The sequence below is a fragment of the Phalangium opilio genome, unplaced genomic scaffold (genome assembly GCF_054372755.1).
Source record: "Phalangium opilio isolate 3A_F unplaced genomic scaffold, DU_Popi_V2 ptg000209l_1, whole genome shotgun sequence".
Classification (NCBI taxonomy): Eukaryota; Metazoa; Arthropoda; class Arachnida; order Opiliones; family Phalangiidae; genus Phalangium; species Phalangium opilio.
In genome coordinates, this window is record NW_028324217.1 from 5190392 (window position 1) to 5207812 (window position 17421).

The window sequence follows — 17421 nt, forward strand, 5'->3', positions numbered from 1 at the left end:
TTAATAATATAATACCAGAAGTATATAATACTTCTCTTCGAGAGAAGTGTACCACAAAGCGGGGTAAGTGTAACGTCATTCTTCCCAACATCGGAACATTTGAAGCAAGGTTACTAAACCGAATCACATACGCGATAAATAGTTCCCTCATCATTACTCTATTTGCGTTAAACTATTGGGCAAGACGCACTTGTGGATTTTTGTCTCACCTCAAGACGAGGTTAGGGAGTTGATTGCTGAGGATTTAGTACCAAACAGTTATAGATTTCACCTTACGGTGCGATGCCCATCTATAGTTTGATGAGCGGGAGAGCAAACAAAAAGGGTGAGCCTGGGAAGAATGACGTTACATAACTAATGTATTAAATGATACAGAGTAGCATCCTTCTTCTATTATCCCCTTCTGATAATACTAATTAAATTATTTAATTAAGAAAGGCAGAAGTATTGAAACACGCGCGGTAACGTCATGAACTGGACCCATCAGACTGGCAGGTATTGGCAAAGGCTTAAAATTGGGACTCTGGTACCCTTTCGTATCCTTAAAAATGTGTTTCGGGTATCGGGTCGGGTACCCGACCCGGACCCGAAGACGGGTACCCGAGATTTAAACCACCTGATTTAAACAGTTTTAGAGAAGTTTTACATTTATATTATAAAAATATAGATAAAAAGCTCTTCAAAGGCGCGATTTGCCATTTACGTTTAAAATAACATGTATATTTAAACAGTTTTGGAGAAGTTTTACATTTATATTAAAAAAATATAGATAAAAAGCTGTTCAAAGGCGCAATATGCCATTTAAACGCTGTGCCATTATGTATTGTAGATATCTATGCATTTTAACATAATTTCTTATATCTATGTGTGGTTATCAAAATTTATCTTTTCGTGGTCGCGACATCTATCGGAAAAACAATGCGAAATTAGGCTTTCCATAGATGGCGATAGTTCCTAGACCCTTTTTTTTGGTGTAATGCTAGGCAGTACCAAGGGGCACGAACGAGAGCCTTAAAGAAAAGATTTCCTGAACTTAATGATAGAAACTTCAGTAGTTCTCGTGACATCATGTTTGAATACGATATTTTAAAGGAAACCAATTCCAGAGGTAATATTTATCTCACAGAGAGAAAGAAACTGAAGACCATTGTATTTTAGCCATGGTTTAATAAATTGTGAGAGCGCATAGGGATGTAACCAAATATTTCTAAATATCATTAGTATTCGAGCATGATCGACTATGTTTCTGAGTAATTGAAACTGTCATTGCTGTTGAAAAAATCCAAATAGCGTCTTAGCTTCAGATTCTTTTACATCAACGTTTTCACTCGTTAGTTGAAAATTTTCGATATGCTTATACTTTTATATTTAAAACGCAGGCGTGGATTTGGTTCTCAATTCTCTGGCAGAAGAAAAACTGCAGGCTAGTGTTCGATGTCTCGCTCAATATGGTCGTTTCTTGGAAATTGGAAAGTTTGATTTGTCGCAGAACAACCCTCTAGGAATGTCGGCTTTTCTCAAGGGTATTACCTTTCACGGAGTCCTACTGGACGCTCTTTTTGTTCAAGATCCCGTTACGTCGTCACTTAAGAAAGAGCTGCATCAGTTGGTGCAAGAGGGAATCGAAAATGGCACAGTTCAACCGTTGGACGCAACGGTTTTCCGATGGGATCAAGTGGAAGATGCTTTCCGTTTCATGGCAAGCGGAAAACACATTGGTAAAGTTGTCTTGAAGATTCGTGACGAGGAAAAGGCAAAATTTAATAGCACCAAGCTCGTGCAAATACCCGCTATCCCGAGGTCTTTTTGTCATCCTGATATGACATACATCATTGTCGGAGGCCTCGGGGGTTTCGGTTTGGAATTGGGCAACTGGCTTATCGCGCGAGGATGTAAACGTTTGGTTGTAACGTCAAGAACTGGAATTAAAACCGGATACCAAAAGCTCTGTGTTAAGAGATGGCTTAAAAAAGGAACGGTACTTGATGTTTCGACCAGAGACGTGGTTTCAATATCCGAAACCGAGGAGCTTATCCGAGAATCATCAAGACGGGGACCCATTGGTGGAGTATTTAACTTGGCGCTGGTTTTGAAGGACGCTCTCTTCGAAAACCAGACGGTTGAGAATTTTACCAAAGTTACTGATCCCAAGGTTAAGGCCACTATCAACCTTGACAAAGTGACTCGCGCACAATGTCCTAACTTGGAATGGTTTGTCACTTTTTCGTCGATCGCTTGCGGTAGAGGTAACGCCGGGCAAACAAACTACGGATTCGCCAACTCTGTTATGGAAAGAATTTGCGAAAAGAGGCGAATGGCTGGATTTCCAGGATTGGCCATTCAGTGGGGAGTCATAGGAGATGTTGGCATCGTGCACGAAACCATGGGAAGCAAGGAAACCGTTATTGGAGGATTCACCCCACAGAGAATTACAAATTGCATCTCTACCCTTGATTACTTTCTACAAATTTCTACCGCCTCAAGAAAATATGCTGCCGTGCTCTCCAGTTTTGTTCCGGCCGAGCATGTTTCCGAGACAGGATCTAATACCGAGAAGAAAGATCTAGTGAAAATAGTTGGCCGTATTCTGGGTAATGTCTCAAAAATGAATTAATTATCTACGTATTAATAAATTATACATATATATATGCATAAATAAATTATATATATGCATGGTCCTGAACTATATTTTTTTAATTTAATCACTTTAGGTTTAAAAGACATGAGTTCAATTAGTAGCGCTATGACGCTCGGTGAGCTTGGACTGGATTCTTTAATGGGCGTGGAAGTCAAACAAGCCATTGAATTAAATTGCGGTTTAAACCTTTCTATACAAGAAATTCGCAATCTTAGCATTACAAATATCATCGACATAGGTAGTGGTTGTTATGGAAAATAGGTATGGAACACGGAAACTGGAAAGCGACTGAACACTTATAATCTTGTATATTCTTATTATATTCTTATTATATTCTTATATATTCTTGTATATTCTTATTATATTCTTATTATATTCTTATATATTCTTGTATATTCTTATTATATTCTTATTATATTCTTATATATTCTTATTATATTCTTATATATTCTTATTATATTCTTATATATTCTTATTATATTCTAATTATATTCTAATTATATTCTAATTATATTCTTATTATATTCTAATTATATTCTAATTATATTCTTATTATATTCTTATTATATTCTATTTAATGTTTTTTCTCAACGCGTGTATTCCACAGAATAAACTATGCTCTAAACAGTTTCAAATAATTTTTATACTCTGGTTTAAATCTCTTCCATAATGTTCGGGTGTTTTCGTATCAGCAGTTCCCAGAAGAGCAGTTCTTGAAATTGCAGCCGCGATTCCAAAAAAACAGCGGCGTTGTTCAAAGCTGCTGTTTTAAAAATAGCGGTTGCTATTTTGGGAAATAGCAGTGTTTATCTTCTAACTCCAAGTATCTTAAGGATTGTCTCGTTAAAACGAGATTTGACAACAATGAAATAACGGTTAAAGTATATCTTGTAGGAATCGCGTATAATTATGTAGCCCATAGGATTGCAAAAGAATGGAAGAAAATTAAGCAAAAATAAACAAAGATATAGCATTAAGTTTAGCGTAAAATCTTGTGTAGATTAGGATAAGACTCAAGTCGTTGTTGTAATACCATAAGTGCATTGATCTAAAGTCTCACCAATAAGAACCATCCTTTATGAATCAAAAATACGGAATCGAATTTAAACCTAACCTAACCTAAACTAATCAAACCTGCCCTAACCACATTAACCTAACTTAACGTGATCTAATAGTATAGGGGCTCAAATAATTAAGTTTACGCTAACCTGACCTAACGTCACCTCACGTAACCTAACCTAACGTGACCTCACGTAATCTAAACTGGCCTAATACTCTTGGGGTTTAAATAATTAACCAAACCTAACCTGGCCTAATAATGGGGTTCCAAAAATTTACTTTACGCTGACCAGACCTAACGTAACAAATCCTGACCTATTACTATTGGGGTTCAAATAATTAACCCAACCTAACCTATTATTAACCATATCTGACCTAGCTCTATTTGAGTTCATATAACCCAGCCTACGCCATAATAAACGACTATCGTTTTTGCCATCCCGGTTTTTCTGCTCTTTAGAGAACCGCTATATCGGTAACTGCTGTAACGGGTAAACTGCCATTTCGGGAAACCGCTATTTAGGGAACTACTGTTATGAGGACCGCTGTTTTGGAATCCGCTCATAGGGATCGGCTCATGTGAGGGCTTCCCTAATATTCAAACCAGGAACAATAACGGGAAGAAATTTCCCGTAAGATAATTTTTCTCTTGAGGTAATCTACTAGAAGTGATTTTTGCTCTTTATGCATTTCTAATTACACGCTTTAGTGGCAAAAAATGTTTTACTGAGGAGTTTCAATTAAACGCGAAATTATCTTGGAAACCGATGAAAACTATGGTGGCACTACCCGCAAGCAAAGGGAGGAATTGTGTCACTTTAATCTATGGAAAAATTGAGTGTTTATGCAATGTAGAAATGCAACGTTGTAGTTGAAGGTCTTGATGTATTTGGTTTAGAATTGGGCAATTGGCTTATCGAAAGAGGTGGTCGAAATTTAGTTATTACATCGAAAAAATTACCATGTACCGGATATCATAACCTCTGTCTGAAAAGATGGAGAACTCTTGGAGTCACAGTCAGTGTTTCTACTAAAGATATTTCAACTAAAGCCGAAGCCGAGTCGTTAATGATGGAATCTATGAAGTATGCAACCATCGGTGGAGTTTTTGTCATGCCACTCTTTCGAAAAGATGATTATACTAAGACAAAAGTTGAGACAACTGAGAATTTGGACTTCACCACACGAAAACTTTGTCCAGATTTGGAATGGTTCGTGGTTGTATCTGGTCTTGGCAATCTTGGTCAGCTTAGCTACGGTTTTAAAAAATCGGCCATGGAAAGAATCTGTGAACAACGTCGAAACGATGGACTCCCTGCATTGGCTATTCAGTGGGGCTCTGTTACTGGACTAGGAGCGAAAGGCAATGATGCAGTTTTAGGCGGTACCCCACCGTAGACAATTGCCAGTTGCGTATCAGCAATTGAACATCTTCTGCAACTATCTCGCCTACGTGAGGATGATAAGGATTTTGTCGTCTTTTCAGCGCAAACAACTGAAGAAATCTCTGCAAAAGGCGAAAAAAATTGAGTTCCCTTCTAATTGTGAAATTAAACTATATAAAAAACTAAACTGGTTTAGGTTAAATACGCATTATTGCACAATGCATGCAATTGTAAATGTTTGGATACGTATTTATGATTTAATAAAATTATAGAATCATATGTAAAATCGTTTGTTGTAGTTCCACACTTTGTAAGAACATATATAGTACCTTGCCTTAAGCGGCTCATAGAATACGTATAACACAAATTTAAGAAAAAAGTTACATGCGCAAAAAGAATAAATACAAATTCCCCTCTCAGTCACAAGATGGATGGGGTTGTGTGTGGGGGATTGCAAGTCATATGTTTTCTTTCCTCAAGCGAAATGGATTGTGGAGGGTAAGAGATGGTTTTTAAACTAATTAAATCAAGATCATACCACGTATTGTAACTCTTATCACGATTTAACGGTTTTACCACCCTACGATGAAAGTTTCGACACTCGACAGTCAAATAAGGAAACATTCTACTAAAAGAATGATAACACTCTTTTTATTTCAAAGCACGAATACTCGACATTAAATATCGGAAGGGGATAATGGAAGAAGGATGACACTCTGTATCATCTCAATATCTTAGTTATATAACATGATTCTTTCCAGGCTCACCATTTTTGTTTGATCTCCTGCTCATCATATTTCCGATGGGCATCGCACCGTGTGGTGAATTCTATAACTGTTTGGTACTAAATTCTCAGATATCAAGCCACAAACCTTGATTGTCTTGACGTGGGACCAAAAATTCACAAGGACATGCGCCTTGGCAAATAGTTAAACGCTAATAGAGTAACGATGAGGGAACTATTTATAGCGTATGTGATTGGGTTGGGTTTAGCAACCTTAATTGCTCCAATTGTAAAATGATGTTGGGAAGAATCATCTTACAATTGCTCCGCTTTGTGGTACATTTCTCACGAAGAGAAGTATTATATACATTCTCATTTTCCATCAAAGAGAGCTTACTGGGCATGCGTGAATTTCGTAGCGTTATTAGTGCATTGGAAATTGGCTTTGACATTTTGTTATATCCATCCGCCGAGTCATTCCACGCTTGATGCCGTAGCAGACGAAAGACAGTCATGTGAAGTTGTCCTATCACTACTCCAGAAATAAGTAACACTACTATTTCAAAACCATGATCTATTTAAAATTTATTAAAACCAAAAAATTACCATTTAATATTATGCTTTCCTTAACCATACGTATTTTGAAATAATTATTTGAAAAACAATTACGTATACCAGACTCTGAACGACAGAGTTTCATACAAATCTATAAATATTTAATTAAACCAAGAAATTCTAGGAAAAAATTTAACCCTTCACATTTTGAAAGAGTTGCGAATAATTAATAAAAGGAAATGGTTTAAAAACAATTGACGTTATGCACCTGTTTTCCATGAATTTTACATAAACCAAGAAATTGAAGAAAAACTTTTAAATCTTCACATTTTGAAAGAGTTGCGAAAAATTAATAAAAGGAAAGGGTATAAAAACAAACGACGTTATTCAGTTGTTTTCCATGATACTCAACATACTTTTCAGAGCCAGAGTCTCTCAACGTATTCTGAAGTACCGTCCCATCAAATGCAATCCATTGTTGGTCTCTATTTTCTTTTAAAATCTAATATTTAGAAAATATTAATAAACAATGTCAGCCAACTGCTCAAACCCTGACATTCCCGTACCGTCTGAATCTGACAAAAAACGAGAAAATCACGAAATGCCAATTTGGGACATGAATGAAGACATAGTCATTTCTGGTATCGCAGGACGATTCCCAGAATCGGACAACATAGATGAATTGAAAAAGAACTTATTTGACGGCGTTGATCTCATTACCGAGGATGCCAGAAGATGGGAACCTGGTAAGTTTCGAATAGTCATTGCTTATAACCTCAAGCTCGTGTAAAAACTTCGAAAAGGTTGTTCATAATTTTTCAGTTCGATAGCTCTTAAATATCGACATTTCTTTTCTTGAAGGTTTTCTTGGGCTTCCTAGAAGACACGGAAAAATCAACGGAATTGATAAGTTTGACTCCGATTATTTCGGGATACCATATAAAGAAGCTGAAAAAATGGATCCTCAACTCCGCATTCTATTGGAAGTCGTTTACGAGACTATAGCCGACGCTGGTAGGTTAAATTATGTTAATATAATTCTATATTTGAGTTACTCACTTCTGGACAAGAATTTTATCTTACCAAAGACAGGAACCAATCAGACCTAATTGACTTGGTTCCTGTCTTTGGCTTAACTTGAATTTAACAAGCTTAGTCACTGTGTAGCAGAAAAGTCACTTTTAAGGGGCACCAGCAGAGCCACCCTTTGCTTTAAAGTGAACTTTATATCTACAAATATGTGCAATATACCTGTGGATATGTGCTTATGAAATTTTCCATGAGAGGCACTCCGCATACATTATAGATGAAGTTTCTATGTGTAATTCTGTGGACATATAACTTTTCAAACTTTTTCAGGATATAGTACCAAATCAATGAGGGGAAAAAACGTTGCAGTTTTTGTTGGTCAAAGTACTTCCGAGCTTCAAGCAGTTTTAACAGAGAAACATCAGGATGCCGATGGACTTGCGTTAACCGGTTGTTCGAATTATATGCTGCCCAATAAAGTTTCTTTTTACTTTGACTTCAAAGGCCCAAGTATGTCACTGGATACCGCATGTTCATCCAGCATAACAGCTCTCCATCAAGCCATGTTGCACATGCGAAGCAACCAATGCGAGGCGGCCATTGTCGCTGGAGTTAACGTCAACTTGAACCCTATGACCTCGCTTGAATTTAAGAATCTTGGTATGCTTTCCATGGATGGCAAGTGCAAAGTATTCGACGATCGTGGAGACGGATACGTCCGTTCAGAAACGGTGTCCGCTTTACTACTTCAACGGTCTAGTGACGCTCGTAGAATATACGCCACAGTATTGCATTCGAAGATCAACGCTGACGGAGCTAAAGAAGATGGTATACCCCTCTAGTTTTTACCTTTACGAAACCATACTAAAATCGTTTATTGTATTTATTAGGTATAACTTACCCTTCGTCTGAAGTACAAAAAAAATTATTACAATCGATCTACGGTGAGGCTAAAATTAATCCAAAAGACGTTCCCTTTATGGAATGTCACGGAACTGGCACATTAGCGGGCGATCCCATTGAGCTGAAGGGCGTTACTGAAGTATTCTGTAAGGACAGGAAAGAACCTTTGCTCATAGGTGCTGTCAAGTCAAATCTGGGTCATCCTGAAGCAGCGTCTGGTAAATGAGATTCGTCCTATCTCGCACATTGCAGGGTACGGTTTGATATTTTTCAATCTTAATAGGTTTGGTTTCGCTAGCAAAGATAATTATCGCAATGGAATCTGGATATATTCCTCCAAACCTGAACTATGAAAACCCTAACAAGAGCTTGAAGGGAATACAAGATGGTCGTCTAAAAGTTGTTACTACTCCTCATCCTTTGGACTCCGGTTCAATAGTGGCATTTAATTGCTTCGGATTTGGTGGTGCAAACGCTCACCTTATCTTGCGAGGGAAGAGAAAGATTCCTGATTCTCTAGTTAATCACAGAAAAATTCCAAGATTGACTTTGTATTGTGGACGAACGGCTGAAGCAGTTGATTTTGCCTTTTCTAAAATGGTTGGAAACAAGTTTACTGATGAAGCATTGTCGATGGTTGAAGAGGTTTGCAAAGCGCCAGTAGTACGCATGCCCTATAGAGGTTACGCCTTGATTAAAGATAACGAAGATGAACCAATTCAATTGGTAGAGCTTGCACCAACCAGAAACAAACCAATATGGTTCTTGTTCTCAGGAGTTGGTTCTCAATGGCCTGGTATGGCGAAAGATATGATGCAGCTCGATGCCTTTGCCAATTCCATAAGGCAATCCGCCCAAGTGGTAAAGCCCTACGGTATTGATCTTGTGGAGTTGGTTACAAATGGAACCGAGCTTGATTTACTCCCCGTCACCGCTTGCTTCGTCTCAATAGCCGCGGTTCAGATAGCACTTATTGATATTTTATTTAATCTCGGCATCGAACCGGATGGCATAGTCGGACATTCGGCTGGTGAGTTGGCGTGCGCTTACGCTGATGGTGGATTAACTGCGAAACAAACATTGACGACAGCTTATTGGAGGGGACAATGTTGTTTGGACTGTAATGTAGAACGAGGAGCTATGGCAGCAGTGGGTCTGTCTTGGGAGGAAGTGAAAAAACGATGTCCAGAAGGCATCGTTCCTGCTTGCCACAATGCCGAAGATTCGGTTACCGTATCTGGTCCTGTGGGCAAGATAAAAAAATTCATAGAATCTTTACTCTCAGAAAATATTTTCGTCAAGGAAGTCAACAGTTGTCACATGCCTTTTCATTCTCCTTACATGAAGTCTATATCTCAGAGTTTACGGGAAGCGTTGAATAAAGTTTTTACATATCCTAAGCTTAGAACGCCACGATGGATAAGCTCTTCTATTCAAGAAGCCGACTGGAACAAACCCTTAGCAAGAATGTCGTCGACGGGTTACTTTGTCAATAACATGATTGCTCCAGTGTTATTTCACGAGGCTTTGAATCATGTCCCTAAAAATGCCATCGTCATAGAAATAGCTCCACATGGCCTACTACAAGCCATCATCAAGAGGCGTATGGGGAAAGATTGTACCTACGTGTCAATGCTGAAAAGAAATCATCCAAATAACATTGATAATTTTTTGTCATCTATTGGAAAGTAAGTTCAAAGCTTTGTCTTCTTAGATGCATTTCGGTTTGTAGCCATAATTGAAGATCTCCGTTAGTTTTCTGCCACTAATAAAAAAATCTAATAAATCTAATCTAATCTAATAAATATCTTGAAAAATCTAGCCCAACCTTACTCAACCTAGCCCTGAACTATGCATTAGTAAACATTTTTACTTTGTGACTTTACCAGAAATTACTTTCGGGATCAAACCCGTTTTTTTCAATACGGCTTGATATTTAAATAACCTCTTAAGAAAATGCAATTTTGAGAAATATTGTATTGTAGATGAGCGCAGCACTTGGGCCCCCACCCCTCCCTTCAGTTGTTCAATGGTCATTATGAATTTTCATTTGAAATTAATATTCATACACCCATTCCTTTTTCAGCTTGTACAACTTGGGTCTAAATCCTAAAGTTAAAAATCTGTACCCTCCATTGCGCTATCCAGTACCAAATGGAACCCCCAGTATATCGAGCATAATTCACTGGGATCATTCGCATTCTTGGAAAATGGTATCACCATATGATTTTGCGGGTGTAAAAAATGATTCCGAAAGTGTTGTTGAAGTTGACTGTTCTAGTCCAAGTTCAGCTGATTATTATATAACTGGCCATAACATTGACGGAAGGGTACTGTATCCCGCGACTGGATACCTTATGCTTGCTTGGAAGGCTCTTGCCAAGACGATGTCGACGACTTTTGAACGCCTGCCTGTCGTGTTTGAAAATGTTAATTTGCATCGCGCAACAATGATACCCAAAGAAGGAATCGTCCGTTTTACAGTAAATTTGATGCAATCTTCTGGAAAATTCGAAATCATCGAAAGTGGCTCAAAGGCTGTCACAGGTCGCGTTTATGTACCAGATGATTTGAAATTGAAAATGGAAGATCAAGTAAAGAGAAGCCCACTCAGGCGTGATAGCGCCAATAGCTTCAATTTAAATAGCAAGGATTTTTACAAGGAACTTCGCTTGCGAGGATACGAGTATGGTCCAACATTTCAAGGGGTTCTTGAAGTGGAATCTACCGGATTGAACGCGAAACTACTATGGAATGGCAATTTGGTTACTTTCATGGACACCATGCTCCAGTTCTCAATTTTAAGTGCAAATAGTCGATTACTCAACTTGCCGACCAATTTAAGGAGGGTCATGGTTAACCCTGGGAAAATGATATCCCCACAAACTGTAAGCAGTATCACTGCATATTATGATCCTTACATCAACGCTTGCACTGCCGGAGCCATAGAAATGGAAGGTTTAACGTGTACCTCGGCTCCACGTCGTTATGCTGGTGTGAAATCTCCGATCTTGGAAGAATATACCTTTGTTCCTAACACTGACGCTAATGTGCTATCACGAGCTGATACAAACAAACTAAAAGAGTACATCGAAGTATGTAACTCTGTCACCATGAAAATCCTTGAAGCCAATGCCTGGAACCACTTGGAAATTAACAAAATCTTGAATGGTCAAAATATAGCCTCAGATGATGTTGTCAAATGTTTTATGAATGAAGAAAATGAGAATTACCATCTGCTTGAAGCTCTAAAAAAAGTTCTTAAAGCATCAGCTTCACAAGAAAAGAAATCTTCTTTGGAGGAGCTAACAGGAGACGCCGACCAAAGACATTCACTTTCACGTGACATTCTGTCAAACACTCTCTTGTGTGAAAAAGCGCTGAGAGCTTCCTTGGATTTGGTCATCGAAAACACGCCCAATGTGGAACATTTTCAAATACTAGAAGCAGCCTTGGATCACACTGTAGCTTCAAATATACTGAACCTTATCAGTACATATCACGCTAATATTAAAACCGAGTATACTCTTGGACAAATTGGGGAAGATTTTGCTCTTGATACGTCTTTTCTTGGTGAGACTGTTCAGACCTTGAATTGGAACTTGATTTCTCAAGATGGACCATCGGAACGATATGACCTAATTGTCGCTAAAGATGTATTTAAAATATACAAGGGACAGAGTAGAAAGACCTGTTTACAGTCAATGCGTAACGCCGTAAAAAACCGAGGTTTTATGATTCTGATTGAACGAACGCATTTAACACCTGGTGAAAAACTTTTTAGTAAAGAACTTTCACATCGCTGTATTGATATCGAAGAGATTTGCGAAGAAATTGGATGTGTTATTGTTGGCAAGAAGACGGACAATCTTACAGCCACCCTTTATATTTTGAGAAAGCTAGACAACTTACCAACTGACTTAGCTAAACAAAGAGTGGTGAAGGTGAACCTGAACGATTACTCTGGTTGGATTGAGAATTTAAAGGAAACTATTGGGAACCTCGTGAGCGAAGCAGATGGTGAAAATCTATGGATTGTGTCTGACAAACCAATCGTTGGCATCGTCGGATTAGTCAATTGTTTGCTGAAGGAAGTTGGTTGTAAGAAGATCCGGTAAGGACTCTTATTTTTTCTAGTTTAAGTCATGAAGGGCAGTAGGGATTATTAACACGGATTCGTTACATAGCTGCGTCTTTGACAATAATTGCAAGAAGAAATCTCTACCAGAGTTCGATCTAGCAAGTCCATTTTATGCCGATCTAATGAAGAAAGACTTAGTTATGAATATAAATAACGAAGGACAATGGGGTACTTTCCGTCATTTCGGGCTTCCTCTCCCCGAACTAATCAAGACGGAGCCAACAGAACACGCCTACTTGAACATCCTTACTCGTGGTGATTTGTCAAGTTTTAAATGGTTTCAATCTTCGAACAAATTCTATATTCAAAGAAAGGTGCGGGACGAAGGACCTTTATGCCAAGTGTACTACAGCTCTCTCAATTTCAAAGACGTCATGTTAGCAACTGGGAAAATCACAGCCGATTCTTTTTCCGGTTTGCTATATTTCTTGCTTATGTAAAAATTTGGTTTACAAGTAGATTGAATTTTATTCTTTTAGGTGATTTTGCTTCCGAGGAGTGCGTTCTGGGTCTGGAGTACGCTGGTCGTAAAACTACTCCGAACGGTCGGCGTATTATGGGAATTGTTGGAACCAAGGGTCTGGCTACCAGTGTTATTATCGATAAAAGTTTTGTTTGGTCAGTACCAGACGATTGGACTTTGGAGCAAGCCAGTACCATTCCAGTTGTGTACGCCACCACTTACTATGCCTTAATTATGAGAGGAAAAATGAAGCCTGGAGAGAGTATTCTAATTCATTCGGGAAGTGGTGGAGTAGGGCAAGCGGCAATTTCTATCGCTTTGAGCATGGGTTGTCAAGTCTTCACCACGGTTGGTTCGATTGAGAAAAGAGAATACTTAAAGAAAAGATTTCCTGAACTTAATGATAGAAACTTCAGTAGTTCTCGTGACATCATGTTTGAATACGATATTTTAAAGGAAACCAATTCCAGAGGTAATATTTATCTCACAGAGAGAAAGAAACTGAAGACCATTGTATTTTAGCCATGGTTTAATAAATTGTGAGAGCGCATAGGGATGTAACCAAATATTTCTAAATATCATTAGTATTCGAGCATGATCGACTATGTTTCTGAGTAATTGAAACTGTCATTGCTGTTGAAAAAATCCAAATAGCGTCTTAGCTTCAGATTCTTTTACATCAACGTTTTCACTCGTTAGTTGAAAATTTTCGATATGCTTATACTTTTATATTTAAAACGCAGGCGTGGATTTGGTTCTCAATTCTCTGGCAGAAGAAAAACTGCAGGCTAGTGTTCGATGTCTCGCTCAATATGGTCGTTTCTTGGAAATTGGAAAGTTTGATTTGTCGCAGAACAACCCTCTAGGAATGTCGGCTTTTCTCAAGGGTATTACCTTTCACGGAGTCCTACTGGACGCTCTTTTTGTTCAAGATCCCGTTACGTCGTCACTTAAGAAAGAGCTGCATCAGTTGGTGCAAGAGGGAATCGAAAATGGCACAGTTCAACCGTTGGACGCAACGGTTTTCCGATGGGATCAAGTGGAAGATGCTTTCCGTTTCATGGCAAGCGGAAAACACATTGGTAAAGTTGTCTTGAAGATTCGTGACGAGGAAAAGGCAAAATTTAATAGCACCAAGCTCGTGCAAATACCCGCTATCCCGAGGTCTTTTTGTCATCCTGATATGACATACATCATTGTCGGAGGCCTCGGGGGTTTCGGTTTGGAATTGGGCAACTGGCTTATCGCGCGAGGATGTAAACGTTTGGTTGTAACGTCAAGAACTGGAATTAAAACCGGATACCAAAAGCTCTGTGTTAAGAGATGGCTTAAAAAAGGAACGGTACTTGATGTTTCGACCAGAGACGTGGTTTCAATATCCGAAACCGAGGAGCTTATCCGAGAATCATCAAGACGGGGACCCATTGGTGGAGTATTTAACTTGGCGCTGGTTTTGAAGGACGCTCTCTTCGAAAACCAGACGGTTGAGAATTTTACCAAAGTTACTGATCCCAAGGTTAAGGCCACTATCAACCTTGACAAAGTGACTCGCGCACAATGTCCTAACTTGGAATGGTTTGTTACTTTTTCGTCGATCGCTTGCGGTAGAGGTAACGCCGGGCAAACAAACTACGGATTCGCCAACTCTGTCATGGAAAGAATATGCGAAAAGAGGCGAATGGCTGGATTTCCAGGATTGGCCATTCAGTGGGGAGTCATAGGAGATGTTGGTATCGTACACGAAACAATGGGAAGCAAGGAAACCGTTATTGGAGGATTCACACCACAGAGAATTACAAATTGCCTCTCTACCCTTGATTACTTTCTACAAATTTCTACCGCCTCACGAAAATATGCAGCCGTGCTTTCCAGTTTTGTTCCGGCCGAGCAAGTTTCCGAGACAGGATCTTATTCCGAGAAGAAAGATCTAGTGAAAATAGTTGGCCATATACTGGGTAATGTCTCAAAAATTAATTAATTATCTACGTATTAGTTTATTAAGCATGGCCCTGAACTATATTTTTTAAATTTAATCACTTTAGGTTTAAAAGACATGAGTTCAATTAGTAGCACCATGACGCTCGGTGAGCTTGGACTGGATTCTTTAATGGGCGTGGAAGTCAAACAAGCCATTGAAAGAAATTGCGGTTTAAACCTTTCTATGCAAGAAATTCGCAATCTGAGCATTAAAAATATCGTCGACATAGGTAGTGGTTGTTATGGCAAATAAGTATGGGGCATGGAAACTGGAAAGCGACTGAACACTTATATTCTTAACACTTCTATTTAATGTGTTTTTTCTCAACGTAAAAACTTCACAAAATAAATAATGCTTTTATCAGTTTCAAATAATTTTTATAATCTGATTAAAATCTCTTCCCTAATATTCAAACCAGAACACTAACGGAAAATAATTTCCCGTTAGATCATATATCTTTTGATGTAATCTACAAGAGGTGATTTATCCTCTTTAGTGGCCGAAAATGTGTTTTTGAAATGTTTAAATTAATCACCAAATTATCTTGGGAACTGATGTAACATGGAAATGAAAGTGCCACCACTACCGGCAATCGAAGGGTGGAATTGCGTCACTTTCTTCTATTGAAAAATTGCGTGTTTATGCAATATAGATGGTATATAACTTTTGTATAGTTTTAGAGGACGTATTATAATCAATTATGTTTATAACACTGCGTAAATTTGTTACATATATTCAGGCGTAAGCTGTATTACAATAAAGAAATGCGAAAAAAAAATTAAACGTAATTTTATTAAGTCCTGGAAGAAAGATTTATCTTAAGAACTAGCAATAGTGTTACAGGTACAATCAGGAAAGCACTTAAGAATGCGCTTCTTGATTTCGATCCTAGCTCTAAAGGATGTAAGTATTGTGCGTATGTATATATCATTCATGTAATTCCCGCAGACTAGCAAACATACAGGTGATAAAATCGCCCTCTTGGTTCCAACTATAATTTTTAATATTTTGAAGTATAATAAAAAAGGAGTTAAAATGAATTGGCTGAAATCAAGATATTCAAATTTAAACTATCAAGAGGGTTTCTTTCAAGTTTTCATCAAACGTAATTGTCACTTGTGAAATTTTTCCAAAATAGTTAACTCAATACAAAAACGATATATCCAATCAAAAACCATCCTTATTCATTGAATCTTAACTATGAAAGCGATGGCTTGTGTTTAATAATTGAGTGAAAGGTCATGCAACACCATAATAGCAACGATGTCGACACATGTACGAAGATGAATATACTGATATAATTAAAGAAATTATTACATAAATATTTCTCAACGTGATTATTTTGTGCCAGTCGGCAAACAACGCGTGCAGGAGAAATTAAATGCTTAAATAAACGGTACGCCGATTCACAACTCACAATAATTAAACTCGCATCATCTCCCTTTAGAATGACGAAAGGAACATCGAGGCAGGCCAAGGTTAAACTAATAACCTCACCGTAGATATACGGTGTGGCTAATATTTTAAAGTTAAAGGGGGTTCAACCATTACCTTTCCTCCGTTAAACCTCAAAACGAAACGACACTCCAAATATAAAAGCTTGTCAGTAATAGACCATTTCGATGTTTTTTTTTTTTTTTTTCCACCTACTATCACTAGTGCTTAGCCGTTAGGCCTTGAGCACCAGGAAGAAGTGAACGGGAGACCCTACGCGGCCCAGCACTGACGGGGGCCGCTAGGTCGTATGTGTGTAAGCAGGGAAGGAAATGAGGTTTACTTGGGAGGTGACGGAAGGTGGCATTGGGGTAAGTCACCTCCGGCGGACACGGGACAGTCGGCACCTATAGGGTAGGATCGCCGACATGTGTCGTATTCCCTCAAACTTTGCCGCCCAGAAGCTTGGCTTACAGGAGTGCGCCACACTCCCGGCCATTTCGATGTTATTAAAAGGGAAACGCCCGGGACTTCGCTTTCCATATCGCTTTTTGGCGCCTGCGCTGTAGTCTTTTTGTGTCATAAGAGCGTGCAGAGGCGGTAATCAGGTTACACCGTCACAGGGTTCGTTTCTCTATGATTTCACTATCCCAAGCTATAGTCAATTTTTAAGCTTTTTGCCTATAGCAAAAAAGCTTTATACGGCGACCCCTGGAAGCAGGCTTGCTGGCAGGCAGGCAGGCAGGCTGGCTGTTTCGCGTTCGCGTACATTTTCGTAAATTTAAATTACGCGGCAGAGCTCGCCGGAATTTGATTTTCCACCGCACTAGCGACATCTATACTAAATTCGATCATATTTTCGACGAGAAAATACGGTCTTTCGGAGGTATCGGGACTCGAACTTACGAGTGAGTGACGACGCCGGTGTGGGATGCGGATACTCAACGTCTGCGCCACTAGGGATTGTTGTTTAGCTATAGATATTTTTCCTATACTTTTCCATGCCTTTGCTTATTGGTAGCGGGAATCCCTAATTCGGATTTTGTTAAAGACAATATCACACTGCAACAAGTTGGGAAAACCAAAATATTACCTCTCCGTGTCAAGAGGTC

General features: G+C 38.7%; 3 protein-coding genes across 5 annotated transcripts; all 3 read left to right on the forward strand.

Moving 5' to 3' along the window:
• The first annotated feature begins 1016 nt into the window (after nt 1-1016).
• Nucleotides 1017-5368, forward strand: LOC149618605 (fatty acid synthase-like). Of its 3 annotated transcripts, none has more exons than XR_016375211.1 (5): nt 1017-1108; nt 1380-2591; nt 2712-2899; nt 3246-4351; nt 4407-5368. XR_016375211.1 is itself a non-coding variant. In XM_089854249.1 (4 exons), the coding sequence occupies exons 1-3, from the start codon at nt 1069-1071 to the stop codon at nt 2897-2899; spliced, it is 1440 nt and encodes a 479-aa protein (XP_089710375.1). In that variant the 5' UTR covers nt 1017-1068; the 3' UTR covers nt 3246-5368. The 3 variants fall into 3 exon arrangements, 1 of the variants encoding a protein (XP_089710375.1); XR_016375210.1 differs by having other exon boundaries at nt 3246-4329; XM_089854249.1 differs by having other exon boundaries at nt 3246-5368.
• Nucleotides 4474-5095, forward strand: LOC149618606 (fatty acid synthase-like). Its single transcript, XM_089854510.1, has 2 exons — nt 4474-4488; nt 4553-5095. The coding sequence occupies exons 1-2, from the start codon at nt 4474-4476 to the stop codon at nt 5093-5095; spliced, it is 558 nt and encodes a 185-aa protein (XP_089710636.1).
• A 1377-nt stretch (nt 5369-6745) lies between the features above and the next one.
• LOC149618607 (fatty acid synthase-like) lies at nt 6746-16197 on the forward strand. Its single transcript, XM_089854246.1, has 10 exons — nt 6746-7107; nt 7223-7375; nt 7721-8218; nt 8281-8511; nt 8577-9981; nt 10380-12407; nt 12481-12848; nt 12914-13369; nt 13641-14852; nt 14940-16197. Exons 1-10 carry the CDS (start codon nt 6891-6893, stop codon nt 15125-15127), a joined length of 6756 nt encoding a protein of 2251 aa, XP_089710372.1. The 5' UTR covers nt 6746-6890; the 3' UTR covers nt 15128-16197.
• Nucleotides 16198-17421: the final 1224 nt, after the last annotated feature.

What these genes read in the sequence shown, in the direction of transcription:
- LOC149618607 (XM_089854246.1), top strand. Translation starts at nt 6,891, where the DNA reads ATGTCAGCCAACTGCTCAAACCCTGACATTCCCGTACCGTCTGAATCT. An exon ending in TTTTTGTCATCTATTGGAAA is followed by an intron (nt 9,982 to 10,379) that starts GTAAGTTCAAAG and finishes TTCCTTTTTCAG; the next exon opens with CTTGTACAACTTGGGTCTAA. An exon ending in CACAGCCGATTCTTTTTCCG is followed by an intron (nt 12,849 to 12,913) that starts GTTTGCTATATT and finishes TTATTCTTTTAG; the next exon opens with GTGATTTTGCTTCCGAGGAG.
- LOC149618605 (XM_089854249.1), top strand. Translation starts at nt 1,069, where the DNA reads ATGTTTGAATACGATATTTTAAAGGAAACCAATTCCAGAG. An exon ending in AAAGGAAACCAATTCCAGAG is followed by an intron (nt 1,109 to 1,379) that starts GTAATATTTATC and finishes TTTAAAACGCAG; the next exon opens with GCGTGGATTTGGTTCTCAAT. An exon ending in AATAGTTGGCCGTATTCTGG is followed by an intron (nt 2,592 to 2,711) that starts GTAATGTCTCAA and finishes TAATCACTTTAG; the next exon opens with GTTTAAAAGACATGAGTTCA.